Genomic DNA, 10,128 nt, shown 5'->3' on the forward strand with positions numbered 1-10,128 from the left:
TTGTGCTCTCAGGGAACTTTAACTCAAAACAAATGCTTTCATAGTACACAAGTTGCAGAAATTGTGAAGGCACTCTGGCACTGCCTTCCTATTTGAATGTTTTTATTCCAGCAGGAGACTATGTTTCAGGAGTCTCACTCAGGTTTATTTTGCTTCCTCTGTGATTAGACCGACCGGGCCTGGTGAATGTGGCGCACATCGAGCGGATGCAGGAGAGCATTGTGCAGGTGCTGCAGCTCCATCTGCTGGTCAATCACCCTGACGACACTTTCCTCTTCCCCAAGCTCCTGCAGAAACTGGCTGACCTCCGGCAGCTAGTCACTGAGCATGCACAGCTGGTGCAGGAGATCAAAAAGACAGAGGACACCGCACTTCACCCACTCCTGCAAGAGATCTACAGAGACATGTACTGAGGGTTGTGGAGGAATTACCGGGAGAGGCACTTTGCAAACCATCTCCTTTTTTTCAGGGACAGAAGAAGACTCCTCCATAAGCTAGGTTGAACCACTCAAAGCCCCCCCCCCCAAAGAGTTAGCTTTGGTTAGCAGAAGAGGTCCTGTTTAGGCCCTAAAGAAGAAGCTGATGAGTCTCTTGGTTTGACTCAGAGCTCTCCGCTCTCCAATGTGTGGACCTCCATAGACAGAAAAGTCATGTATGCAAAGATGTGATGTACAGTCAGTTGAGCCCCTATCTAGATACCAGTGTATGCAATGTTTGACCAAACTCCTAGATAAAAACACTAAATGCTAACTTGAGGTCGTTGAGGTGACCTCTGTGGCTATCCCTGTCCTGCCCCTTCACGAGCCCTAAAATGAGGAAAGAAAGTGAACTTGATAGTCGCCACTCCAGCAGCGTGTCTGACAGTCGATTTTTATGCTGATGTCAAAGAGCCATATACCCTCACAGCTAACAACGCCCAAATGACTTCAGCGGCAGCAGCAACATTAACAGAGTAGTGATACCGTTTTTCAAGCAAGGCAGCTTCTGCCATATTTGCTGTCAATAAAGGGTGGTCCTGGTTATCCAGCCCTCCAGCATGTTTCTTCACCTTTTTATACCCAGAGACACAATTGTGGTGCCAGCAAGCTCCTGAACATAATCATTTATTTGTACTGTAAGTGCTCTAAGCCATACGTTGTTTGTAACAATACTGGAATTAATCAATGTTTTTCATATCCTGTCCTCTTCCTAACAACAGTGTCAAGACTTGGGATGGATTATCGTCACTTATTACTCAACTGTGCAGACAATAGCATTTTTACACTTCAAAGTTTGTATGAAGTTTTTCAAGCTCGGCACAGATTCACTGTGTACACGCACCACAATGCACATCTGAAGCACAAACACATCTGTGATATGTTAATATGACACTATTTTGTACTGGATCTCCTGCCTTTTTCACCAAACACATGCACAGTTGTTTGGCACTCCATCCTGTTTTGTGTCCTGGTACTCAAGGGCTAACACTAAGATAAACCGCATTTCAACCTTAACACAGGCAGACTGAAAAGCAGAAATGAATTCATCTGTTTCTTAATGTCTCCCTCACTGAAGCCCTGTTCCTCAAACCTGCACCTCATTGTTTCTCTTTCTCTCATTGAGGAGCGCTCTCCTCCTCCCGTCAGTCTTTCTGCCTTCTATTTCTGCCATAACACATGCAGTCGATTAAGATTCAGGGGTCTTATGTGCACATTTTTGTATGATGACAAAAGAAAGGTATTCTTTTATTCTGAGAAGACAGTCATAATAGTATGGCCTCACAGATGAAACCAATACTTTGAAATTTAGACATTTTACTTTTTGGGTGAAAAGGGTTCTCTAGTTTCTAAACTAAAAACTAAAAACTAACTAAACTAAAAAACTGTGGCCGCATGTGGTCACCTACACTTGATTCTATGAGATGAAGATGAAGGCGTCTGTAGCCTTTTTAAGAATTTGAGAAGTATTTAGGGATGGATGAAGACCAAATGCATTTCCATGTGGTATGTTTTAGCTGTTTTTGCCCTCCATTCATGATGGTAACGGTGCAAGCGTGAGGAGGCCACTCCTGCGCTTTGTCGTCATGCTGCCTTTTTTAGAAAATGAACGTCTTACAGAAGAGGTGAAGGAACATCGAAAAGGAAATGGTGGAAGCATGCACGGCTGACGGTTTGGAAAGCATGAGTATGAATCTGCGTGAGGGAGGCTTTCCACTCCGTGTGCTTATCCAGCCAAAATCTCCTAAAATCATGGTGAATTTCTTGAAATTCAGTCACAAGAAGTGGATCTTGTGTTTATAATCACATCACATTGTATAAACACAGTACTGTACATAGCTGAAATGATCACGTCGACTGCTCGCTCCAGCTTTTAACTCATGAGGTATACAAGGTACTAATGATGATCAACTTTTGTTTTCCTCCCTTTGGTAAATACTTTTAAATGTTTGAAATTTTACAGTAAATGTAGTTATGTACTGTATGTTCTTTTTTTTGCTTAAATGCCACATATGTGTGTTTTAATTGAATTGAATTGAATTGGATCATATTTTTATACTAAAGTATATATGTGTGACTAAATCGGATAATTGTTCATTTGAAATGGCACGACTGAAGAGTGCAGTGTAAATAGATTTAAGGGTGTTTCATGGCCCATGCCATTGAAACACCTGTAATCTGAATATCCATAGGTCTGAATCCCGGTGCGGACATTCCTTTTGTTAATTGCTCTTTTTAGATACAGTACCATCAATGCTGCAGTATTGTATTTCATCTACACGTCAAATTAAGCTCTCACGATTTAAGCTGAAACATTTGTGGGCTGAACTGGCCTGCGACTTGGGGTGGGTGATTAAAACTTGACCTTCGTGACCTTTTGAATGCAGTGAAAGCTCCATTTATCATTTGAAAGGTCAAGCTACAGCTCAGCACTGATCATACTATACCGTTCTCCTCCTTTTGTACTCTGTTCTCAGGTTGCACGCTCACAAACAAATGGGGTAATATATGCACAGAAATTCATTGTTGTTATCAGAAATCGTCCATAGTTGCCTCCTCTTGTTGAACAAACCCACCTGTAATTTAATCTTTATTTCACCGCATTTCTGTTGATTAAACAGAGAAACTGAATGCACTCATACTTTGCCATCACATTAGCTTATTACAGTAAATAAGATGCAGTAATGAAAATGCAGTATATACTGTTTTATAATCCTCTTTTGTTACGCTTTTTTTTTTGTCTGACTTTCCTCTCGCTGCTATATTGTACTAATTCACCAAACATTTCTTATGCCATGAGTAGATTACTGACCTTCAAGCTGCCTCTACTTACTTATTATATCTTCTCACAGAATGTCAGTCCCACATGCAGAATACATTCAACGCAGCTCGGTTCTTCCCCTCACAGCTTCCTGGGACTTGGAGGTCCCAGGTAGGCTTTGGGATTAACCACAAACGATCCGTGCCTTAGCGTGTGCCCATGCCATAAAACAATAGAGATCCAGAAAAGAGACTTGACCCGTGCACACACACACTTTTACAGTAGTAAACTGTCAGTGTCATCAGCTAGAGTTAGCAGTTTGAGACACATCAGGGCCACGCAGACAGGAAATGATGTCAGAGCAGATTAAAGAAACTAGTACGGTAAGATAGAAGCTCAGAAGTGCTACTGAGGCTTCATTTTACCGTGCAGAGCAGTAACAATGAAGGATTTGCTTTAAAAAGGACAGACTTTTAAAAAACTAAACACAGAATGGTTTAAAACACGACAGCCAGGCCCCAGAGGAGAAGTCATGTAAATTTGTGATGTCTGCTTACCCTTAGGAATGTCTGTTTTGTGTTGAATTGACAAGGGACTTTTTAACTCGTATCAGGGAAACCTAGTCTTCCTTTGTTGAACTAGCTCAGGACATAGAAAGATACTGTTCCTCCTGCTATCTCTGCCTCCTTTTCTCTCTGGAATCACTTCACAGTGCTCTGCCTTACAGCACGGCAACACCAACAACAGCATTGATTAATATGACCGTTATTTTTATTTTCCAAAACTGACAGAAAATTTTTACCAGGGAGCAGCAGTCATAGGAATTAGATTTTTGATTATTTTTTTTTTCTTCCTGGATTTCATGGAGTTTGTTTTTGTGGCTATAGTGTTGTGCGAAGAGACAACAGAGACCATCTTTGGATGTGTTGTTAATGTGTACTGTGGCGTGGTAACAATACTGTAAATGTTTGATGAATGTATATCTAGTCATTTAAACAATGGAACAAGTTGTTATTGAATGGATTTCAAAATAAAATGATTTTAAAATCCACCACGTTGCATTTTGGTTTTGTTTGGAGTTAAATGGACAATGCTAGAGTCCAACAGTATTAAAGTTTTAATATTGTCTATAATGGATCAAAAAACAAAACATTCAGCAGCAAAAAATAAATGAATACATGAGAAAAAAAAATACAGCAAAACTCATTAATTCAGCAGAAAAGTGAAGTAATGCCTGTGTTAAAGCTAGATTTTTCACACAGGGACCCTCTAAAACACAACACCTAAAATGTATTATAGCAGGACCAACATTAAGGCCCTTATTTTGACACATATTGTCCCTTAGTGCACATCATGCATGACCAAAGATGGATTACCAACCAGGAAAAGTATGCACTCCAAGGTCCAAAAAGCTCCAGGATCAATGCACATATGCTTTGGGGAAATTTTATTAAATAGAGCTATGTTTAGAAATATGCACCATTAAATTATACCAGCAGCTGAAATTTAAATGACCAAGTGTCACATTAATAACTAATCATGCAGGTAGAATACAGACAAAATGCAGAGATATGATGGTGGTGGCGGCGCAGGGTGTTGATCGTGGCTTACTTTCGCCCCCTAGTGGTAAAATCCGGCCACTGCCTCACACCTACATTGTTTTTGGGAACGCCTGCAAGCAACACAGCGCCCTCTTCTGTCGGCACCAGTGCGCTAGAGGGCGCTCTACTCCCAACAAACTATCCGTGATTCTCAGCTCCTCCCCACCGTCCTCTTGTCACATTGTCCAACATGGCCGCGTCCATGGTGCGGAGCTGCCGTCACGTATCGCGGCATGGATCCTGTTTTCTGTTCAGGAGAGCGACTCTTTGCCTCACACTCAGGTCGAAATTTCACCGTTCTTCGACGGCACTTAACGGACTGCTCTTTTCTCTACATAAACGCGGTCTTTTGAAGGAATCTTTCCCAGAAGACGCAGCGCAGGACCAGCTCCCTCGGTTGCTCCAGTCCGGTGCGCAGACTGTATACTGCGGCTTTGACCCAACGGCCGACAGCCTGCATGTGGGCAACTTGCTCGCTATCGTGGGCCTGCTGCACTTCCGAGACGCCGGGCATCATGTCCTCGCCGTGCTCGGAGGAGCCACTGGTCAAATCGGAGACCCGAGCGGGAAGACGGGCGAAAGGGAGCGGATGTCCGTGGACGTCGTGGAGGCGAACACCCGCTACATCCGAGAGAGCATCCAGAGGATTTTCACCAACTACGAACTACACTTTCACGACAGCTCCAGGAAGCTGGGCACCGTGACTGTGCTGAACAACCTGAGCTGGTACAAGGACTTCAGCTTGGTTGGGTTTCTGTCGGGGCCCGGAAGGCACTTCAGGATGGGCACCATGCTCAGCCGCCACAGCGTGCAGTCCAGGCTGAAGAGCGCAGACGGTATGAGCCTGACTGAGTTCACCTACCAGATGTTCCAAGCGTATGACTTCTACCACCTGAACCAAATATACGGCTGCAAGATTCAGCTCGGCGGCACCGACCAGCTGGGCAATTTGATGTCTGGCCATGAGTTCATTCACAAGTAAATGTCCATCCACCTTAAAAAGAGTACAGCGCGTTATTGTAGAGACAGTGCTCCAAACTTCGTTGAACATATAGTTAATTTAATACATCATTCAGCCTTGTTAATTGTATCCACATCAAAAATGTGACTAAAGGTCTTGTGTGGAAGCCACTCTTAAATTCAGCGTATTTCTAAATCTTCAGAAAAGCTCTTGACTGTCATTTTGTAGATAACAGTGTTGGTGATCCTCTGTTTATCAGCAAAAGGTTAGAATTTCTACCAGCTGAACCAAATATAAAGCTGCAAGATTCAGATGATGACCAACTGCACAGTTTGATGTCTGGCCATGAGCTCATTCACCAGAAAATCCCCTCTGTTGTTGCGATATATCTAAATATCTTCCTCTATATTAATGAAAATCTTATTATGTATATATTACAAATGGCACATGTATACAAAATCCGCTCTTAAATAATCATGTTGATGTTTAATACAGTTGTGTTCATCAGACAAAACTCTCCACATGTCAAACAACTCAAGTTTCTCATTTTGTTTATTGTTAATTAGAAGTTGCTGTGTAATACAATAACACATCATAATAATTTCATCTAAATTTGATGCCACTGGAAGTTTAACTATTACCAGGCCTCATGGTCAGCATGCAAAAAGGCACCAGCAGTTCACCACAGTGGACTGTTTGAATTACAAGCTTTGAAATGCCTTCATAGGACACGCAACACTTGTTTAAAGAATCCCAATTCCTCTGCAGAGTGAGCGGTGAGGAGGTGTACGGCCTGACCATCCCGCTGGTGACCAGCTCTGCCGGGGACAAGCTGGGAAAGACGGCGGGCAACGCAGTGTGGCTCAACAGGGACAAGACGTCTCCCTTTGAACTCTACCAGTTCTTTCTCAGGCAGCCTGACGCCAGCGTGGAAAAGTAGGTGAAGCCTGATGCTAACGTTTGGTCAGTGAAGGCGTCTCATAGACCACCTCACCTGGCGGGTCGAGGTAGATATTCTCTGCGCTGTAACAGGAGGCTGAGGTAGATCATGCCGCCTTTTCGCAGGTACCTGAAGCTGTTTACCTTCCTGCCTCTGGCGGAGGTGGAGAGGCTGATGGAGCAGCAGAGAGAGGATCCAGGTAAACGCCTCGCTCATAAACGACTGGCCGCGGAGGTGACGAAACTGGTGCATGGAAAGGAGGGGCTGGAGAGCGCGAAGAGGTCTGAACATGCTGTGTGTTTGTACCAAATATATTATTCAATTTACTTTTGCTTGATTGTTTCGTACAGTTTTATAGGGTCACTGTTCTGTCGCTGCCCGTGACCTCTGACCTCCTTGCAGATGAGACAGTTTGCCTACAGACAAGAAAAATCGTATTCGATGCAATCATTGCAGATGTACCAACGTGCTGTACCACAGCAGCGTGCAGTCCTTGGAGGAAATGAGTGACGAGGAGCTTCAGGAGCTCTTCAGGGAGGCTCCCTTCCACGAGCTGCTGCTGGAGCCGGGAACCACTGTGATAGACGCCTGCCGCAGGATTAGCGCCATCCCAGAGGGCCCCAAAGGGTAGGTGTTCCCATCCTGCTTTGCTTAGATCCACAAGCTTGAGTACTAAACATGTGCTGGAGCATTTAAATGTGACTCTCAAGGTGAAAGATCACACTATTAAAATCATCAAAAATTACTTAACCGAAAAACATTCCACCTAAATTACAAAACCTATTTTCTCCTTTACCTTTAGTGGTATCAAACCACAGATATCATGTTAGTGAAGCACTGTTGAAGTGCCTTTCATGTGCATCTGGAGAGTCTGCACAAATCTGGATAAAAATAAAAAACACCATTAATGTGTTAATCTGTGGTCTATTTGGGTAAAGAGACTGTTTATAACATGTGCAGCTTCTGTTTAATGTTACCTTGAAGTGCATGTTCATGGAGAGCTGGATGATTTTCTTCAGCTGAATACTGACACATAGGTGGCGCAAGCAATCTAGGCTTTGAGTCTTGACCAGCACCTAAACTGTTTGGCTCACTCCTGTTTCTTCCACCCAAGAAACACTGACAGATAATTATACTGCCCCTGCGTTTTTCTCCTCCTGTCAGGATGGCTGCATTTTTCACAAGTGGTCCAAAGTGCTGCTGATGCTCCAAAAAGTCTTTACACCGGCTTCCCATCAAATTCAGACTCCAGTCATATAATCACCAGCCTCCATTAAAGAGCTCCTGCAGCCATGTAAAACCAGACCCTTTTGTTTTTAGCTCATTGCCTCTGTTTGATGTCAACTGCTCCTTTTTAAAATGTGACGTCTGCTCTTCAATGGTGCTATGTACAGAAACGTATTATCAGTAGAAGTTGTATTAGTTATTAATGATTATTCTCATTATTGATTCGTCACTTATTTTTAGATTAACCGTTTCTTCTGTAAAATGACAGAAAAGAATCTAAAAAATGTCCCTCACAAAGTTCCAGATTCTCTAATGATGTTTCTGAACTGCTTGTTTTGATTGGCCAGCAGTCCAAACTATAATCAGTGTCCATTGATATAAAGCGGAAGAGCAACAAATCAGTCAATGTTTGGCATTTTTCCTTGATAAATGGCTCAAATGATTAATTGATTCAGCAAAATAATTGTCTGTTCATTTTCTGTCTTGATTAATTGTGGCAATTGAGTCAGCAGTTTTTATATCACTGACTGCAACACAGGAGTCATGATTAGTCTATAGGGAGATGATCACAGAGGTGTGATACACTGCAGTTTTGATATTGGTTTAATTTAGTCTGATAGATTGTCTGCTTTTTAACAAAGTGTGTAAAGATGGATGATAATTTCCTCTAAGTTTGCATGTTCATGATGTGTTTTGCAGGTCAATTCAAGGTGACCCTGTGTCAGCTCACTGTTAAAATGTTTGTGTGCAGGTATCGAATGGTTTCAGAGGGCGCAGTGTGGATCAACCACAAGCAGACAGACAAACCGGAGCAGGTACTGATCCCCAAACTCCACATCCTGTCAAATGGACTTACCTTGCTCAGAGTGGGCAAGAGGAACTTCTACATCATCAAGTGGCTCAGCCTCTGAGGCTCTCTGCTCTCACGTGGGACCAGTTCGACCTATGATGGGGTGACTGGGAAGGTAGGCCACTACACCCCTGCAGGGTCAGTGAGGAGACGTGGACGGACTGATCTTTGGAGCATGCAGTGTGTTTGGGTCAGGCTGAACTCTTAGTGTTTGCCTGTGGTTTTCGTATAAATATGTATATGTACAGATGTGATATTTATCTCAAGCTAAGGTATTAAAAAGCTTTTGAAATAAAGGTTGTTGCCTGCTGACTTTGTACCGCTGTGGAGGTCTCGCAGAGAGGACACTAGGGGGCAGCATTGTCCCAGTCATGTCGGTGCTCAGACACACAGCTGCACCACATACCCTGCTGTGACCCCTTAGGTAAATAATTGCTCACATTAAAATTAAATTGCAACATTTCTCGCAAACAGGTTATGGTTCTATTTTAAGCAAATCGTGTTTCTTTCAATTTGCTGCGGACATGAGGCCAGCAGCTGCCTTCACGTGGCTGTGTTTGCCCTCTTGGTGGTGGAAGGTGTAAACTGTGCTGAAGAGAGAAGAAGAAGGTTTTAGAGAAACTGCAGAGTGGACTAACTTTGCTTGTAGGCTATTTTCAGATTCCATAAATTTTAGATTTTCATGAGTAGTAGTTTTTTTCAGTGTTGGCATCAGATTTTTCCTCTGAGTGCAGAGTTTGCAGTGTGGTGTGAATAATAATTTTCAGTTTGAGTGCAGGGCCTTCGTCACTCTTTGTTTTTTCCTTGTGGATTTTTTTCTCCTCTGCAGACTTCTGAATGTGGAGATGTTCATGGCTTCCCAGTCCCAGGACATCTGTTCTTCTCTTTTTCTCCTGGGGGCCAGTGGAGATGAGGACAGGGTCTGGCATGTGCTGACCTTGACTTACCCTCTCAGCTCCAGAGAACTTTTAGAAACACGATGTCATAAACAAGCTCATTCAGCCAATGTTCAGAAATGGTTGGTTTGTTTGTTGCGTTGGGCTGTTTTGACATCGAGGCTATACCTACTCTAGCAGAGGGCCCACACCTTGAAGCTTTAGCCTATGCATTTTTAGAAATGTCATGTTTTAAGGTGGAATGTTTGTGAACGAGTCTTTTGTTTTAAAAAACAGATTATTGAAAACAACTTATTTTTCCAAATCTTACTGGTAATTGTTTTTGATAGATGATTGATTTTTTTAAATTTGTATGTAAATATGTATTTTGTGATTTAAGTCTTTAAATAATATAGATATTTTTTTAAGTTACAGGG

General features: G+C 42.7%; 2 protein-coding genes across 2 annotated transcripts in view; both read left to right on the forward strand.

The window, feature by feature from the left end:
• Positions 1-4,284, forward strand: part of pparab (peroxisome proliferator-activated receptor alpha b) — a 31,502-nt gene extending 27,218 nt beyond the window's left edge. Inside the window, exon 7 of the mRNA XM_070971594.1 lies at positions 169-4,284. Within this exon, the coding sequence (XP_070827695.1) occupies positions 169-413 (245 nt within the window). The 3' untranslated portion in view covers positions 414-4,284. The remainder of the gene's footprint in view (positions 1-168) is intronic.
• Positions 4,285-5,006: 722 nt separating this feature from the next.
• On the forward strand, positions 5,007-9,105 carry yars2 (tyrosyl-tRNA synthetase 2, mitochondrial). The gene is made up of 5 exons (XM_070971346.1): positions 5,007-5,816; positions 6,568-6,735; positions 6,865-7,020; positions 7,196-7,366; positions 8,718-9,105. The coding sequence occupies exons 1-5, from the start codon at positions 5,029-5,031 to the stop codon at positions 8,875-8,877; spliced, it is 1,443 nt and encodes a 480-aa protein (XP_070827447.1). The 5' UTR covers positions 5,007-5,028; the 3' UTR covers positions 8,878-9,105.
• Positions 9,106-10,128: the final 1,023 nt, after the last annotated feature.

This window comes from Chaetodon trifascialis, chromosome 10 (assembly GCF_039877785.1).
Source record: "Chaetodon trifascialis isolate fChaTrf1 chromosome 10, fChaTrf1.hap1, whole genome shotgun sequence".
Taxonomy (NCBI): Eukaryota; Metazoa; Chordata; class Actinopteri; order Chaetodontiformes; family Chaetodontidae; genus Chaetodon; species Chaetodon trifascialis.

Coding starts and splice junctions, on each gene's coding strand:
- yars2 (XM_070971346.1), top strand. CDS start 5,029: ATGGCCGCGTCCATGGTGCGGAGCTGCCGTCACGTATCGCGGCATGGA. Junction 5,817..6,567: donor GGCCATGAGTTCATTCACAA/GTAAATGTCCAT, acceptor ATTCCTCTGCAG/AGTGAGCGGTGAGGAGGTGT. Junction 7,021..7,195: donor GGGCTGGAGAGCGCGAAGAG/GTCTGAACATGC, acceptor CAATCATTGCAG/ATGTACCAACGTGCTGTACC.